Source organism: Drosophila bipectinata, chromosome XR (genome assembly GCF_030179905.1).
Source record: "Drosophila bipectinata strain 14024-0381.07 chromosome XR, DbipHiC1v2, whole genome shotgun sequence".
In the NCBI taxonomy this organism is placed as follows: domain Eukaryota; kingdom Metazoa; phylum Arthropoda; class Insecta; order Diptera; family Drosophilidae; genus Drosophila; species Drosophila bipectinata.
In genome coordinates, this window is record NC_091735.1 from 10,985,164 (window position 1) to 11,002,862 (window position 17,699).

Here is a 17,699-nt window from a genome sequence, read left to right on the forward strand (position 1 = left end):
TACCGAGCTAGTGTGACCAAAAAAATTAAAAAATAAGGTAATACTGAACAGCTGTTGTTTGTAAACAAAAAACAAATAAGCAAAAATGAATTCAAATCAATTGGATGTTGGTGTTTTGTTTATGTATTTCGCCGCTAAGGAGCTGATTAAATAGAAATAGAAAACTGGGTCAAAATCAAAATCAATCATAAATCATTTCAATGCCATTTTATGGAATTAAAATTCCCCTTGTGGGTCAAATCCCATATTATGGGCTTCGCCTTGACCGCAGAAATTAATTTTAATTTCTCCTGGCGCGTCAAAAATTTTTCGGGCCGACTATTTATTTGTTTGATCAATTGACCCTCCATGTCACACCTATAGAAATAAATGCAATTATATCTATTAACTCCCCGATCAGCTGTTTATTTTTTTTGATCCGGCAACACCATTAAAATCGATAACAAAAATTTTCGTCAACTCAGTACCCGCAAAATCTAGAAGGCAAAAATTTCTTCTTCTTCTTTTTTTTACACCGTTTTTTTTATATGGAGTTTGCGCACCCTTTAAGTACTCTCGGTACAGTGGGTATTCAATATATGTGCATACTACAGCTGTAACTCGTTCGACAGCGGATTTTCGTCAACTCACTACTATGTTTTAAGTCCAACTATTTATAAAAATCAAAATTATAATAAAAAGATGTGTTGAAGAAAGTTTTTTAATGTTTTGCAGGTCACTTGAAATTAATACCCAAAATTTGGCACCATTATTAAATGTATAGTTAGATATTTTTAATATTTGATAGGAATAAAAGTTTGAATTAAAAACTGGCGAATTGAGCCTGAGTTGGCATCCTATTTTTTAGTACAAGTAAAATTTACGCATTCAAATTGCGCCCACATTTTTGTCGGTGTGGCAGCCCTATTCGGTAAAAGACATCGATAGAAGCACACATAGTTGCACGTTTCCGAGCCCGTTAATCGAAGTGGGCCCACTCAGCAGGCGCAACAAACAAAACAATAAAAAGCCACCACAGCAGGCTGTTTTTTACTGTTATTGTGGCAGCATAATACGGAGCTCAGTAATTTCAGACTCAGTTGATTTTGGAACAGTACGAAAGTCGGTGAATAAGAAGCATCGTCATCCAAAATCTGGCACACTGCACGCTGAACGTGCCCCGAATTGTCTAAACACTCGGGATCATTTCACGCGCAAAACATTTTCCCCAGTCTATCTGCTGCCACTTGTATCGCCGTATTTCTTAAGAGTTACAGAAGTATTAAATCGGCCCATCATAGCGTCAAGAATAGTGCCGCGCGGGCAAGGCAACAAGTCGAAAAGCTCAAGTTAGCCTGTTAACTAGTTGGCAGGTCAGCATTCTGCCGATCCAGGCACCAAATTACCGATAATACAAATTACAAAGAATTGCCTCTAAAAAGAAGCTGACTGTGGCTGAGGCGTGATGAGCGTGGACACGTATGCGCCGAGCTCGACGCTCTCGTTCCTGGACATGGACGAGAATGAGCTGCTGCCGGGAGCGGACACGCAGCCGACGCAGTATGACTACCGTGACTTCACTATGCCGTCCACTTCTCAGAGCCAGACGCAAGGCGAACAGCTTGAGCTGCACGTAAGTTTTACCTGCCATTCTTCATTTTCATTACTCTTATAGAAATATTGCCTTTCCTGATTCACTTAGCCGCGCCGCTCTGGTGGCGATTCACACCCTCGAATTGCCAGCATCACCAACGATCTGGGGGACCTGCAGTTCGAGGAGGAGGACGACGAGGCCGGCAGTTCATACGTTAAGGAGCTGCCAGCACATGCATGCAAGTACTGCGGAATTCACGACCCTGCCACGGTTGTGATGTGCAACAACTGCAAGAAGTGGTTCTGCAACGGACGCGGAAGCACTTCCGGATCGCATATCATAAACCATCTGGTGCGAGCCAAGCATCGTGAAGTGACTCTTCACGGTGATGGCCCGCTGGGCGAGACAATTCTCGAGTGCTACTCGTGCGGCGTACGAAACGTTTTCGTACTGGGCTTTATCCCGGCCAAGGCAGACTCGGTGGTGGTACTTCTGTGCCGCCAGCCGTGTGCCGCCCAAAATTCGTTAAAGGATATGAACTGGGACCAGGAGCAGTGGAAGCCTCTGATCACGGACCGCTGCTTTCTTCCGTGGCTAGTAAAGCAGCCTAGTGAGCAAGGCCAGCTGCGGGCGCGCCAAATCTCGGCGGCACAGATAAACAAGCTAGAGGAGCTGTGGAAGGATAACATCGAGGCTACATTCCAGGACTTGGAAAAGCCAGGCATAGATTCGGAACCGGCTCAGGTACTGCTGCGCTACGAAGACGGTTACCAATATGAGAAAACCTTCGGTCCGCTAGTGCGGCTCGAGGCCGATTACGACAAAAAGTTAAAGGAGTCTGCAACGCAGGAGAACATCGAGGTGCGCTGGGACGTAGGTCTCAACAAGAAGACCATCGCATACTTTACCTTGGCCAAGACCGACTCTGATATGAAGCTGATGCACGGTGACGAACTCCGGTTGCGGTACGTGGGCGAGCTCTACAACCCGTGGAGCGAAATCGGACATGTGATTAAAGTGCCAGATAACTTTGGAGATGATGTCGGCCTGGAGCTGAAGACCTCTTCGAATGCGCCGGTGAAATGCACAAGTAACTTCTCTGTGGATTTCATTTGGAAGTGCACTTCGTTTGACCGCATGTCTCGCGCTTTGCGCAACTTCGCCATGGACCGCAACTCAGTCTCCAACTACATATATTCTCGCCTGCTCGGTCACGGCCGACCCGATGCCAACGACGAGGTTCTTTTCCGTGGCCCTCAGCCGAAGTTGTACAGTGCTCCGCATCTGCCAGACCTCAATCGCAGTCAGGTCTACGCCGTGAAGCATGCGCTTCAGCGTCCCCTCTCGCTGATCCAGGGCCCGCCCGGCACGGGAAAAACGGTTACCTCGGCCACCATTGTGTACCAGTTGGTAAAGCAACACGGAGGCACCGTGCTTGTGTGCGCTCCCAGCAACACGGCCGTCGACCAGCTCACTGAGAAGATCCATAGGACAAATTTGAAAGTGGTGCGAGTTTGCGCCAAGAGTCGTGAAGCCATCGACAGCCCTGTGAGCTTTCTGGCCCTGCATAACCAAATCCGCAACATGGAGACAAACTCGGAGTTGAAGAAGCTGCAGCAACTGAAGGACGAAACTGGTGAGCTGAGCTCGGCGGATGAAAAACGTTACCGCAGCTTGAAACGCGGAACCGAAAACCAGCTGCTGGAAGCGGCCGACGTCATCTGTTGCACGTGCGTGGGTGCCGGCGATGGGCGCCTTTCTCGCATCAAGTTCACCTCCATCCTTATTGACGAGTCGATGCAGTCCACGGAGCCCGAGTGCATGGTCCCAGTGGTGCTGGGGGCCAAACAGCTAATCCTCGTGGGTGATCACTGCCAGCTGGGACCGGTGGTAATGTGCAAAAAGGCGGCTCGCGCTGGACTCTCTCAGAGCCTGTTTGAGCGCTTGGTGGTGCTGGGCATCCGACCCTTCCGACTGGAGGTTCAATACCGCATGCACCCTGAACTGTCTCAGTTTCCGTCCAACTTTTTCTACGAAGGATCACTGCAAAACGGCGTGTGCGCTGAGGATCGTCGGCTTAAGCTGGATTTCCCGTGGCCGCAACCGGAGAGGCCCATGTTCTTCCTGGTGACACAGGGCCAGGAAGAGATCGCCGGCTCTGGCACATCTTTTCTCAATCGCACAGAGGCGGCCAACGTAGAGAAGATCACTACTCGGTTCCTAAAGGCAGGCATCAAGCCAGAGCAGATTGGTATCATAACACCATACGAGGGCCAAAGGGCATATCTCGTTCAGTACATGCAGTACCAGGGCAGCCTTCACTCGCGGCTCTACCAAGAGATTGAAATCGCCAGCGTCGACGCGTTCCAGGGTCGCGAGAAGGACATCATCATCATGTCGTGCGTGCGCTCCAATGAGCGGCAAGGAATCGGCTTCCTGAACGACCCGCGTCGCCTTAACGTGGCACTCACTCGCGCCAAGTACGGCATCATCATCGTGGGCAACCCCAAGGTTCTAGCCAAGCAGCAGCTGTGGAACCATCTTCTTAACTTTTACAAGGACCGCAAAGTGCTCGTGGAGGGGTCCTTAAATAATCTCAAGGAGTCTCTCATTCATTTCCAGAAGCCCAAGAAGCTGGTTAACAACCTCAACATCGGCGCCCATTTTATGACCACCATGATTGCCGACGCCAAGGAAGTGATGGTGCCTGGCTCTATTTACGACCGAAGCGGGGGCACTGGCTACAGCCACAACCAAAGTCGACAGCTCCTCAACCAGGCGGTCAACGGCGGTCAATACGGGGCCAGCAGCGCCCCCTATGGCAGTTCTCCCCTTGGATACGGCGCCCCTACTTCCGGTTCCATCATGAGTTTTGGTTTGGGGGGTGGCGGAGGTGCCGCTGCTAGTGGCAACAACAACTATGGTGCGTCAAACGCCGGCACCAGTTGGGCGGCTGCCCAACTGCACCACGACTCCATCGGCTACATATCCAATGAGCACGGCGCAGCGGCTCTGGGCAACATGCCCGTGCCCGTGGGAATGTTCATGAACATGAGCAACCATCCGCCACGATTCTACAACCAACACCAGCAGGCTATTATGGCCGCCAAGCAGAACCGGGCCATACATCAGCCGGGAGGTAATTTCATCGGCGGCATGGGAGCCGGTAGCGGTTCAATGGGAGGCAACAAGAAGTCCCAGAAACCGATGAAATCAAGAGGAACCGGACAAGGAGGAGGAGGAATCGGTGGAATGGCCGGTGCATCCGTCACGCCCTTCAGCCAACAGCCGGCACCACTGTCGCTGCAGATGACCCAGCCAGGTGGATTCGCTCTTTCCCAGCAGCCTGAGTTGTCGCAGGACTATGGGCAGATCTCCCAGATGGACGGCTTGCTCTCCCAAGATGTGGCTTTTAATGTGGTGAGTGTGTCTCCGTCTACTTGTTAAAATAATAGTCTCTAATCTCTAATTTTCAGTCCGGCGAACGCAGTTTGAACCAATTCTCGCAGCCGTATTGAGAACCCGACTTGAGGAACACTAACTACAAACGATTACAAAAGCAACCCAACAAACGAAAATTTATAACAACTCAACTTTGAAGTCATCATCAAGGAGCAGCATCAGTAGGCAGCAGAACAGAGAAAATAGACGCGTACGGGAGACAGCGATTCTTATGAACACGGAAACGAGTGGGACACTAGACACCAACGGGATGGGATAGAGACAGCAGGTGGAGAAAGAGTGAACAGAGACTGAGTCTAGGAGATATTGGGACATTAAAAGTGCGAAGTGGGGTATGTAGCGGTCACGAATATCTCTCAATGAGGGCTGCCAGGATGCAGTGCAGCCGCAGCCGCATTCCAGTCCAGCCCCTGCGGCAACGTTTCCCAAACGAAACGCCGAGCCAAAACGCCATATAGACATGGACGCGCAACTAGCCCACAAGTATGCTCCAGTGGAGTGAGTGCTCACGGATCAACCAGCTGGTGGAAAACGACGCCCCATGGACCCATCGAGTTTCGTTTGTTTTGGCAGCCAAACGCACCAACTGGAACCGCAGAGACAAATACTCCCGCACAGAATACGAATTTACCAAGTGGCTTCTGGTCTCGAGCATCATTGATGCAGCCAATCTTCAGCTCCAGTTTTCGAGTTTTTTTCCCCGAACGGTTTACTTAGATCGACCCTAAACTGTCTTTTAGCATTTGTTACTCAAAACAAACCACAAAAAAAACCACAACTAAATGAAAAAGCAAAAAAATTAACCCAAACATAAGATGGGGAAAATCGCATTGGAACGTTATGGCCCACAGCGGCTGCATCGTTCCACCGAAAAAAAAATTTGAAAAATGAAAAAAAAAAATAGAAGAAACGCGTTGTGATCTTTCACCTTACCTACCACCCTTAAAACCACCCATTATTCACTGACACACCACACACATACCACAACCGGATTGCCGGATTTGGGGTCACGATCAGTACAGAAATATATAAATGCAGTTACAGCAGTGTGTTAATTGTTTTTAAAACGATGTGGAAACTGTATATTTTTTCTAATGGTGCGATTATTTTTCCCCACGCGACACTTTGAATCAAAAGAGATATGGTTTTTTTTTGTTTGAAATTCTGAATAAAGAATTTTTATTTTCCCTCGTGAAAATGTTTTTATATCTTGGCATGAATACTGAATGAATTATATTGGGTTTGAGTAAATGTGCCTATTCTTGGATCATGAACTTTATTTCCATTTTATTTAAAATAAACAAAACTATATAATTCATACACTTAGCATCCAGAAGAAACCCGTACCGAGCTTATTTCAACACTTGCAATGATTTTTTGGAAGATCATATGCAAAAAAAAAATTGTTTTATTGGGAAAGTAAACATTATAAAAGCCCAATAGATTTTGGGATTTATTAGAGCGCGGCAGATGAAGATACTGGGGGATACCCAGAAAACTGACTTTACTTCGTATATGCATACGTATGGTTGCCTGCCCTAGATAAAGGATCAGATCAGAGGGGTAAGAAAAAGATCGGACATTCTCGGGTGCGTCTGACGAAGGTACACACTGATGATTAATGACTTAGACAGAGTGATGAAGACTTAGTGAGTTAATTAGGAGGGTTTGTAAGTTTGCTACAAACTGGTAATATACAATCTGAATATTCAATGAAAAAGTGTATTTTATTTTACAACTTTGGTGTTTAAGTTTGGGACTTTTTTTAAATTTTTAATTTAAGAAATTATTTTGAAAGGAAATTTATGGATCAATTCCATTCACCCATTCATATTTAGGAAACATATCCGATCTGATATATGTCTTATATATATCTTATTATATATCATTTTCGGCTCCGCCTGAAGTTATCATATCTTTCCTGTTTTGGTTTTCAATTTTGGAATGACTTTATCCTCTTCTGGATAAAGAATACAAAGGTTTATGCGATGCCAAATTCACACTTTCATTTCTAGATTTCAGCCCATTCGTGTGTGCATAAACGAATGGTGGCAATTTCAGGTGAAATTGAATATAGGAAGTAGAAAGTAGAAATCTTTGGAAATTAACTTTCCGGTTCTTATTTGCCGATTGTTAATAACAAATTTTTTGTATCCATCGCGTTGATTGGTTTGTTTACTTTTTGTGAAAGTCTGGTCTTATTTTACACGGCTGTCATCTCTACTTAAAACAAATCCCGAAATTATATGTGTCGCATAATCAGGGGCTATTTCTATATCAAGCTTTCAAGAGAAGCTAGAAGGAACCATCTCCGACCCCATAAAGTAACTTTATATATTATTGATCAACAGCCGAGTCGATATTGGCATGCCCGTCTGTCCGTATGAGCTCATAGATCTTAGACTATAAGAGATTGAGCTATAAGATTTATCATGGAGACTCTTAAAATGCTCACGCAGTTCAAGTTTGTTTAAAAAAATTTTGCCACACCCCCTTTCGCTCCACAAATTGCAAATTTTTATAGCGCCAGTACTGGAAGGTTTTTTAAAAAACTTTTGACGCCAAACTATTTTATAGTTACATACATACAAACGGACATAATCCCATACAAACAGGCTAAAATCTTGAATGCGTGGATCTAAAAGAGCTATGTACTCAATTTGGAAACTTCGTTAATGTTTTTGGAAAATGTTTTGATGCCAAACTGTTCCAATGGCTTACGAATCAATAAACCGCCAAATCGAATAATTTTTAGAGGAGTTTTAGACTTCCTATTCTGCTTCCCTACTGAATCGGTATTGAATTTTTGCTGAGAATCTATACCGGTAAAGTTTAAAATTTAAAGGTTAGGTAAATTGTGGGGGGAAGAGATGGACCGGATCGGCCGACTATATCCTATAGCTGCAATATAACTAAAATATCGGAAATAGCATGTCCGTCTGTCTGTCTGTCTGTCTGTCTGTTTCTTTGATCCTACCTACCATTTCATAAGTATCGACCGCCTATATCCCATAGCTGTCATATAACTGAACGATCGGAAATCTATCGGAAATTAACATTTTTGTAGATAGTAGCTTAGGACTTGTTTATACCCTTGCAAAGGGTATTATAATTTTGTCCGAAAGTGTGAAACGCAGTGAAGGATACGTCTCCGAACCTATAAAGTAAATATATTCTTGATCAGGAACACCTCCTGAGTTGATATGAGCATGTCTGTTGGTCCGTCAAGTTTTGTGTTTGTAGACAGAAAGTTGGAACTTCGTACATATTCTATATTTAGTCAGTTGATCCGACCTACCAAACTTCATAACGACCGGCCGACTATATCTTATACATAGTTGCCATATAACTGAACGATCGAAAATGGCATTTGGTTCAAATACCAACTTCGGTATTTTTGAAGAAGCTTGGGAATTTTTTTCGAATTGTGTATTCTAATCATTTATTTTTAATTTTTATAATTCTCATAACGATTTGCATATGTATGTATATCCGATCATAACTGGAAGGGTGCATCAACGTCAGCTTCTCCCGAAGATACCTTTCCTGTCTTTTTATACCCTCGCAGAGGGTATTATAATTTTGTCCAAAAGTGTGTAACGCAGTGAAGGAGACATCTCCGACCCTATAAAGTATATATTTTCTTGATCAGGATCACCTGCTGAGTAGATATGAGCATGTCCGTCTGTCTGTCTGTCTGTTTCTTTGCACACACCCTTCTTTCCTTTGCACGCAGTATATAAGTCGGAACGACCGGGATCGGCCGACTATATCCTATAGCTGCCATATAACTGATTGATCGGAAATGGTATAACTCTGGTGTTTTTGAAGATAGAAAGCTAAAAACTTAGTACAGATTGTATTTTTGGTCAGTTGATCCAACCTACCAAATTTTATAACGATCAGCTGACTATATCTTGTAGCTGCCATATAACTGAACGATCGGAAATGGTTTTTGGTAGAAATACCAACTTTGGTACTTTTGAAGATAGAAGTTTGGGACTTTTTTAGATTTTATATTATAATAAATTGGGTTATATTATCATATTCTCATAAGGATCGGCCAACTATATCCGATGTTTGCGATATATATCTGGTTTTATCCGGCAAGGGTATATATACTTCGGCTCCGCCCGAAGTTAGCTTTCCTTTCTTGTTTTCCTGTCATGTTTGGTCTAAAATTTCGAATTATTATTAGCACGAATTTAAAAAAATTAAAAAAATTAAACCAATAACTATCATGACCACAAATTACTTTTTATTTCTAAGGAGGTACGATGGTATCTATATATTTAAAATTAATATCCATCCTTTTTGAACCAGTTTATACGGCCAACTTCGTGTAAATTGTTTATAAAAAAACTATGTTTATAGAGAATTACATTTTATTTTATTATTTTATTTTATTATTATTATTATTATTATTATTATATTATATTTTTTATATTATATTTTATTATTATTATTATTATTTTTATTAAATATCATTGAATAAATGCATACGATTGTGTGAATTTGTAGTTTATTGAACAGAACCTGGGTGCTTACACTTTTAGTACATTATTCTCTTTTTAAAAAGAAATACATACCACATGAGGGACAAAAATCGTTCACCTGGGTGGATGTTTACAATGATTAAAGGGGTTTTAGATAAAACAAAATTTACTTTGCGAATGCACCTTGACGTTGTATAAATTGTGAAAAAAGGTAGCAATTTACAATTTTTCTTTTGACGGATTTGGGAACACAAAAATTTGTCAAGGGTAATTTATTCATTTAACATTTCGTGAATTTAGAGTCGAAATATTTGTTTTTTTAATTTATTGAAGCGGCACACGTACCTGAAAACTTATGTGACTTCATGCGACGTTTTTTATCAACTAACCCTAACGGAGCACCTATAGTGTGACTACAGTCTGCAATCTTAAATGTAAATTTCGGCCTAGAAGGCAACGTGTGGACTTGTCGCTTCACCTAAACCCAAAGGAATATCCGAACTAGTACTGTCAGCTGATACGGTACGGCTCCTGCTATCCAGATTACTGCGGACATGGTTGTGATGGTTGTGAACGTTTGCAATTGGCCGAAAGATTGAAGCCAGGTCCAGGGTGTGCTCCAAGCGGCGACCGGAGGTCACGAATATGTATTTGACGCGTTCGAAAGTGGCATAGTCATAAACGGAGCGAGCCGTGTTGGATAGATCGAAGGGCTCCTCTATATTCAGCTCCTTCCATTGGTACACGTCGTTTTTTTGGCTCTTAGCCAGCCTGCAAGTAGACACGGGCAGAACGCCTCCAGTGCGTATGGAGATCGCATAGTTGCGGAAGCTACAAAGAATGCAAGTCAATTTATATGGATATATCTAAGATATTGAGACATCAGTGGCTGTACTCACTCAAAGTTGCTATAATACTTAAAAAATCCAAGCAGATGCTCCCCAAGAGCCTGGGTATTGTGCGTCTGGTACGGCTCGATCGGCTCAATGAGATCCAGGTCAAGGCAGTCCTGCTGATCAAGATGGAACTTCTCCGGGTAAAGGCTGTGCAAACACGGTAGAACGTGTGGAATGCATCCGTACTGCAAATAGTGCAGGACCATTAGCACCAGCGAGTAGCTAGAAATGGTCATCCGTTTGGCGTCGTTGATGTCGTGGTACTGGGCCCAAAGTTTTACAATCACCACCAGTGGCCGAGTCCGCCAATCCACTAAGTATTAAGGAAAACACAAAATGTCTATACTCGAGCTTCCAAACTATATGATAACTGGTACTCCTCTCCTCCACCCACAGCCTTTCTTTCTGTATACCCTTGCATATATATATAAGCATGGCCGTCTGTCTGTCAGTCTGTATCAAGACGAACGGGATCGGCTTACTATATTCTATAGCTGCCATATAACTGATTGATCGGAAATGCCATAACTTTGGTGTTTTTATACCCTTGCAGAGGGTATTATAATTTTGGTCAAAAGTGTGCAACGCAGTGAAGGAGACATCTCCGACCCTATAAAGTATATATATTCTTGATCAGGATCACCTCCTGAGTTGATATGAGCATGTCCGTCTGTCCGTCTGTCCGTCTGTCTGTCCGTCTGTCTGTCCGTCTGTCTGTCCGTCTGTCTGTTTCTACGCAAACTAGTCTCTCAGTTTTAAAGCTATCGTCTTGAAACTTTGCACACACCCTTCTTTCCTTTGCACGCAGTATATAAGTCGGAACGGCCCGGATCGGCCGACTATATCCTATAGCTGCCATATAACTGATTGATCGGAAATGGTATAACTTTGGTGTTTTTAGAGTTAGAGAGTTCAAATTTGACATGAGAGCTATTTTTGGCAAAATAATACGACATGCCAAATTTCGTAAGGATCGGCCGACTATATCCTATAGCTTCCATATAACTGAACGATCGGAAATGACCCAACTTTCGTGTTTTTGAAGATAGAAAGCTGGAACTTGGTACAGATTATATATTTGGTCAGTTGATCCGACCTACCAAATTTCATTAGGATCGGCCGACTATATCCTATAAGCTGCCATATAACTGAACGATCGGAAATGGTACTTGGTAGAAATATCAACTTTCGTATTTTTGAAGATAGAAGTTTGGGATTTTTTTTAGATTTTGTATTGTAAAATATTGGATTATATATTCCTATTCCCATAAGGATCGGCCAACTATATCCGATGTTTGCGATATATATCCGGTTTTAACTGCAAGGGTATATAAACTTCGGCTCCGCCCGAAGTTAGCTTTCCTTTCTTGTTTAAGTTAAAGATTGGATTCTATATTTGACAAAACAATACGACCCACCCACGAACTTTCAACAGATTTTATTTTTTGATCCTACGTACCTATTTTCATAAAGATCGGCCGTCTATATCCTATAGCTGTCATACAACTGAACGGTCGGAAATGGTATTTGGTAAAAATACCAACTTTGGTATATTTGAAGATAGAAACTTGGGATTTTTTGTATACTACTAATACAATTTTTCAAATTAACAGTTTTCTGGGATATTATATGGGCTTTTAGATTTTTCTTACATAATAAATACGACCAAAGACTGATTTTATTTTTTCCGCTAGAAAAAGAAAAAACTTTGTTTACAACTTACGTTGAGCATAAAGTTGGAGCAGGTAAGTGTTTTTAATGCCCACACAATTGTTGAAATTAAGGTCGACTTCGATGCCATTAAGGGTGTCCTTAAATCGGAGGATCGGCACTCTCGCCTCAATCAGATTAAAGTCTTGGAATACCTCTGTAAACAACCATTAAACAACTGCCCGCCAACAAAAAATATGAGTCTTACCAGTGTCCTTGAGAACTACATTAATCAAAGACAGGATGAGCAGGGCATCGGTGCGCTTTTCATTATGGAACTGGTGCTGCATTTGATGCTGGGATTGGGGGCGTTGCGTCAGCTGCTCCGGAAGGAGGCACATGTCGATGTCGGAGGAGTCTGTGCCAAAGCCCGTGATGGTCGATCCAACTAGGCAAATTCGATACCGCTCGAACATGGGCTGCTGCGAGAATTGTCAAAATTCAAAATTTAATCGTTCCAGTGGCCACTATGCATCGCAAAAATTTTACTCACATTCATCCAGAGAAATAGATAACGCCAGAGCCGCATCTTAACCTTGAACTTCTTGTGGGTCTGCTGAGCATCCCGGAATCTTTTCCAGATCTCCACCGAAAGGTCGTCGTACTTGCACAGGCAAACCAGTTGCTCCGGCTGGGTTACGATTTCTATGTTCCGGGCCTGAGCCAAGTAACGGTCGGGGGGTAGGACTAGGTCGTACCACGAAGCACCCAAGGCCCCAACCGGCGGGGTCGGCGATGATACTTGGAGAGGCTGGGGGCGAAGTGTCCCATAAGTGGGCATTCCATGCACATTAATTGGCCCATGTACGCTGGAATGGGTGTGGTAAAGTGGTGGGGGTGGCGGTGGTTGAGGGAGTGGAGAGTGGTATATTGGCTTCGGCAGAGGGGCCCGTGGACCAGATATCTCGACCAGATGGGGTGACAACTGGCCGGAAATCGACAGGTCTCCTTGACCCAGGCTGTGAATGAAAGAAAATTTTTTATTTCATTCACCACAGATAAGATTATCCATCACGTACCGACTGCGATTACTGCAGCTCCAATGAGAGTCACTGCCCAGGGAGCAGGACGAAAGCGCCGGTGAGACTGGACGCAGGCCAGCGGAGTAAACATCCTTGCTGTGGTTAGAGCTACTACTGACACTTGAGCCAAATGAAGCCTGGTAACAGGCTGACCCAGGATGCGACCATACAGCAGATGGGGTCCCTGATCCTCCAGAGTTGTATCCGTCGCCAAAGTGGAAAAAGACCGGTTGCGGCGGCTGCGGTGGCTGTGCATTGTTGGTCGGTGGTACTAAGTGCAGCCGCTGCGGGTGCGACTGCTGGTGTGTCAACATGTACGGTACAGTTGGCGGATAACTAGGATTTTGCACCGAAGACAAATCTCCAGACCCACTGGCTGCAGCCGCCGTAATCTCCTCATCCAGCTGGGCGCAGCTGATCATGTTTGTGGGCGTGGTGGCCACGGGAGAGAGGACAGCATGCCCATTAATGGGCACTGGAAAAGCGTTCGGGGACGTCACGTATATACTATGACCGAGAGTGGGAGTCGGTAGGGAAGCGGAACAGGAACCACGCACAGAGGCAGTGATAGGAGTCGGCAAGGAACGAATTGGATGCCCACCTCCTCCCACAGGTGGCGGGGTTGAGATTGTCGTCAAGGTAATGCTCGGTTTCACCAGCAAGGAGGACTTGACGCCTAGCTGCTTCGAACCTGCTGAGGCTCCGGTGCCTAATCCTGCTTCAGTTCCTATGGCTGGATCGCTACTAGGCACTGAAATATCCACATTGATGTAGGTGAGATTGTATAAGTTTTGGTGTTCTGCCATGAGGGGATGGTAGTGCTGGTAATATCCGTTTTTTCCCTCGCCTCCATGCATGCGCCGATGCATGGCGTTCACGTTGCTGCTGGCTAGGATCTCGATAGTGTTCTGTAGCTCCATTTGGTGCGGATGCTGTTTATACGACTCGCCGCTTCCACCTGGATACATATAACAAGAGCATATTATTTCTCACTTCCAGAAGCCAACGTAACGTATGTGGAAATAATTTTTTTTACAACTAATAAACTCAATTTCAGTTTTTAATTAATTTGAACGACATTGTTTTCTTATCTGAAGATATTGTAAATGTTATTCCTTGTGTTTCATCTCCTTCGACGATATCGTTACAATAAACCAGTGGTCGGCACCCCAATACATTGATATGATTTTACCGCATTAGTGTTAGTAACGAATAGCAGAAAGTAGGCTGTAAGCATGACGTTTCACACATGCATACTGTGTGTGTGTGGCAGAGCTTGGGCAGAGAAATTTCCTATGCCCCCGAGATAGGGCCGTGCCGACCTCTGCAATAAACTAAAGCTTGATTTCTATTTAACACGTTAAGTTCAAAGCCGCCTGGGGTGGAACATTTTTATACTTTTGAGACTGTTATACAGTTTTGTCCTTAGATATGAAGGACACATCTCCGACTATATAAAGCACATGTACATATTTTTGATCAGAACGAAATCAGTCTTCTTTCCGTTATTTTTTCAGTTTTAAGAGTACTGATACCTAAGTTTGGAAACACTATTTCTTATATTGCCCTCAATAATGTGAAGATGTGATGATTTCAACTCTAACCCCACGAAGTATAAATGGATTTGCTCAGGTCCACCTCAAGAGTTGCTGATGGGTATAAAAACTGCTTTTGAATGAACATTGGTACACTTGCAAACGAAAAACCTTGTATTTGCGGATCTAAATTTCGGTAGTAAAACCATGATTCAAATATTGATCTGCCTATTTCATATTCTGAAATGAATGTGAAGACCTACACTGACTTTGGTAAACGAAAGAAAAATCGAAGGAAACAAAGATTTTTCGATCGTTGAAATAGAGGCATTTTTTTAGAATTCAATCGAATCGAAATGTTTTTTGAATTGAAGGAACGTAATAATAGCATCTTCTCTCTCCTCTAAATTAAAATGTCTTAATTTTAAATAGTTAAAATCCTTCGATTTAATTGCCAGAAGTGTCCTAGATGTACATACCTGGCGCCTTCTTGTTGTTGTTGCAGCTTTGTCCATGGCTATCAGCGTGCTTACGCCTGAAGTGCGAGGAGTTCATCCCGTACTGATGTGGGTGGTGATGTTGTGGATTGTGGTGATGCTGGTATTGCTGGTACTGGGCATAATGGGAGTTGCGGTACCGTTGCGACGAATAGTCTGATCCCACAGACTGGTGTGTGTTTTGCTGCCGCAAAACGTTGTTGTTAGCACTGGCATTGGCATTGTTGGTGCCATTACCAGTTGCCGTTCCACTACCGTTCTGTTGACTGCTTGCGTCACTACTATCGGGAAATAGCTCTTTCTGCAAGAAAGAGGCGATTGTCAACTGCTTCGGCTGCGGATAATAGTATTGATAGTAATTCTGCTGCTGATGTGAGTGGTATCCGGAGTTACGTCTATGTTCAAACGATAGCGGCCGTTGCTGCTGCTGTTGCTGATGATCAGCAGATCGTGACACTGGTGGTGGAATCACTTGCTTCTAAAAATGAATATTTCTTTAATCGATTGATTGATCTTGCTTACTGGTATTATAAGTTTATCCAAATGTTTAAAACCTACGAAAGGGGATCTTACAAAAAAATGTACCTTCTGACTATGAATGTACCTTCTGACTATAATGTATCATATAAGTAAACTTTACTAAACTGAGCCAAGCACAGTTGAAATTGAACGGAATGGAGTGCATAGGTATACTTGCTTACATCTTTAATTTGATTTTCCGCTGGCTGCGAGTAGTTTGTCTTCCAGAAGCTCAGTGGCTGTTGCTGCAGGGGTCGCTGCTTAGTCGCTTCTTGAGTAAGTTGTTCCTGCTCCTTGCGCCTGAACCCCACGGCCACTAGCTCTTCCGCTTCCACCCGAGGCTCTTTGGGTTGGCTAGGCTTCGAAGCTGGATGACTTCCATGGGTCGTATTCGGATCCGCGGTGGATGATTTTGAAGTTGCTTCCAACTCTTCAGCGAGTTCGCAGTTTAAGGAGCTGGGACAACCCCGGTAATAGGCAGAAGTTACTTCTGCTGATGTGGGAAGCGAGTTGCGCTTCTTGTTATTGTTGCTGCAGCTGATGTTGCAATTGACGTTAATTTTGGTGCTGTTGCTGCTGCCGTTGAGCCATTTTACTGGCTTACTTTGCATCTTGCTGCTGTTGCTGTCACTAATCTTGCAATCAGGTATTGGTTGCTCAATTATATTTTTATTCTTCATTAACAAATTGTTATTATTGTTGTGGTTGTTATTGTTTAGCTGGTGTTGCTGAGGCTGATAGTATGAAGATTGTTGCTGCTGCTCGCTGTTATTGTTGTTGGTGTTGTCAAAGTGTTTTTTGCGTGCCATAGAGCTGCTGTTGTTGCTGTAATGGTTAGACTGATGTTGCTTGTTGACTTCGCCAATGTTGTTGTTGTTGCTGCCGCTGTTGTTGTTGTTATGGTAGCTTGTCACCTGGCGCAGCAAATGGCCGGTCTTGCCGTTGTATTTGGGGAACTTAAGCTGGCACTGCCCCGTCTTTGGGATTGGCGACCCGGCGGACAGCCGCTGCCGAAACTCACGCTGCTGCTGCGTTAGCTTCTGCTGCTGAACGGACGTGGATGCTGGCTTGCTGCTATCAACGACAACGTCTGCTGCAAAGATCTTCATTTTGCTGGCTACAAAAGTTGCATGCATAGCCAATTAATATCCACAGAAATATCAATTCCCCTTTTCGCAGATAAAGCTTTTATTGCAATAAATAATTGCTTGAAACGGCTAAGAAATAAATTTAATTTAGGCTAAAATTCGATTTTTTTGAACGGATTTTCTTGTTTTTGAAACAATATATAATTCTTTTTATTTTAATTTGCGCCTTTTTTAAAAATTTTTTATTTTTGCAAATATTTTTTGTTTGTACGCAATTTTTTTCGTTAAACTTTTTAATTTTTTTTCTTTTTTTTTAGTTTTTAGATTTTTTTATCTCATTATTTTAGATTATTTATTTATAATAGTTTAGTTCATTTCATTCGAGGTGAACGTCTCTTCACTTTTGGTACTAAAATTTTTTGACGGAATGCAGTGTAAAGTACCGTTTTTCCTTCTATTTACTTCAACAAGAGAGACATATATACACACTAAGTCGAACACTTGCGATCTCCTTTTTTTTGTCTTTCTTTCGCTATGTGCGAAAAGGACGGCGTGCCCGAATACCGTTACTTGCAGGGAGAACCCCTTTAAAAGCTGCCCCGCCAACTATGAAAATTAGAATCAATACCATGTATTAAGGTTTGAATTATGACCACAAACTTACCAGCCAAATAAGTACGTAGAAGCGCACGGGCTCGATCTAATCGGTTATTATGCTTGAGCGATTTGCGGGACAATCCGCTTTTTTAAATTTCAATACACACTTTCAACATCACTTCAAACATTCATAAAAAAAAATAAAACTGCGCTCTGAACGAGGTCAAAAAGTGCGCGGGTATTGCTCGCAATTGAAGGAAAACTACAGCACTGATTCGAAAAAGGTATTTCAGTGTTGGGTAAT

The 17,699-nt window shown here is 43.3% G+C and overlaps 2 protein-coding genes across 5 annotated transcripts; one reads left to right on the forward strand and one right to left on the reverse strand.

The window, feature by feature from the left end:
- Nucleotides 1-915: 915 nt before the first annotated feature.
- Nucleotides 916-6,243, forward strand: Upf1 (Upf1 RNA helicase). 3 transcript variants are annotated; one of them, XM_070282971.1, is made up of 4 exons: nt 917-1,352; nt 1,422-1,612; nt 1,682-4,993; nt 5,050-6,243. In XM_070282971.1, the coding sequence occupies exons 2-4, from the start codon at nt 1,445-1,447 to the stop codon at nt 5,089-5,091; spliced, it is 3,522 nt and encodes a 1,173-aa protein (XP_070139072.1). In that variant the 5' UTR covers nt 917-1,352; nt 1,422-1,444; the 3' UTR covers nt 5,092-6,243. The 3 variants fall into 3 exon arrangements, with proteins under 3 accessions (XP_017101619.1, XP_070139072.1, XP_017100799.1); XM_017246130.3 differs by having other exon boundaries at nt 916-1,612; nt 1,682-4,990; XM_017245310.3 differs by having other exon boundaries at nt 917-1,612.
- A 3,297-nt stretch (nt 6,244-9,540) lies between these two features.
- Nucleotides 9,541-17,677, reverse strand: wisp (wispy). Of its 2 annotated transcripts, none has more exons than XM_070283077.1 (9): nt 17,463-17,677; nt 15,893-17,404; nt 15,174-15,669; nt 13,157-14,117; nt 12,631-13,096; nt 12,346-12,556; nt 12,151-12,294; nt 10,431-10,740; nt 9,541-10,362 (listed from the first exon to the last, which is right to left on the reverse strand). In XM_070283077.1, exons 2-9 carry the CDS (start codon nt 16,844-16,846, stop codon nt 9,978-9,980), a joined length of 3,927 nt encoding a protein of 1,308 aa, XP_070139178.1. In that variant the 5' UTR covers nt 16,847-17,404; nt 17,463-17,677; the 3' UTR covers nt 9,541-9,977. The 2 variants fall into 2 exon arrangements, with proteins under 2 accessions (XP_070139178.1, XP_017102785.2); XM_017247296.3 differs by having other exon boundaries at nt 12,346-12,559.
- Between the last annotated feature and the right edge of the window lie 22 nt (nt 17,678-17,699).

Coding starts and splice junctions, on each gene's coding strand:
- Upf1 (XM_017245310.3), top strand. CDS start 1,445: ATGAGCGTGGACACGTATGCGCCGAGCTCGACGCTCTCGTTCCTGGAC. Junction 1,613..1,681: donor GCGAACAGCTTGAGCTGCAC/GTAAGTTTTACC, acceptor TGATTCACTTAG/CCGCGCCGCTCTGGTGGCGA. Junction 4,994..5,049: donor AAGATGTGGCTTTTAATGTG/GTGAGTGTGTCT, acceptor TCTAATTTTCAG/TCCGGCGAACGCAGTTTGAA.
- wisp (XM_017247296.3), bottom strand. CDS start 16,846: ATGCATGCAACTTTTGTAGCCAGCAAAATGAAGATCTTTGCAGCAGAC. Junction 14,118..15,173: donor CAACAACAAGAAGGCGCCAG/GTATGTACATCT, acceptor ATATGTATCCAG/GTGGAAGCGGCGAGTCGTAT. Junction 10,363..10,430: donor AAGTATTATAGCAACTTTGA/GTGAGTACAGCC, acceptor CATTCTTTGTAG/CTTCCGCAACTATGCGATCT.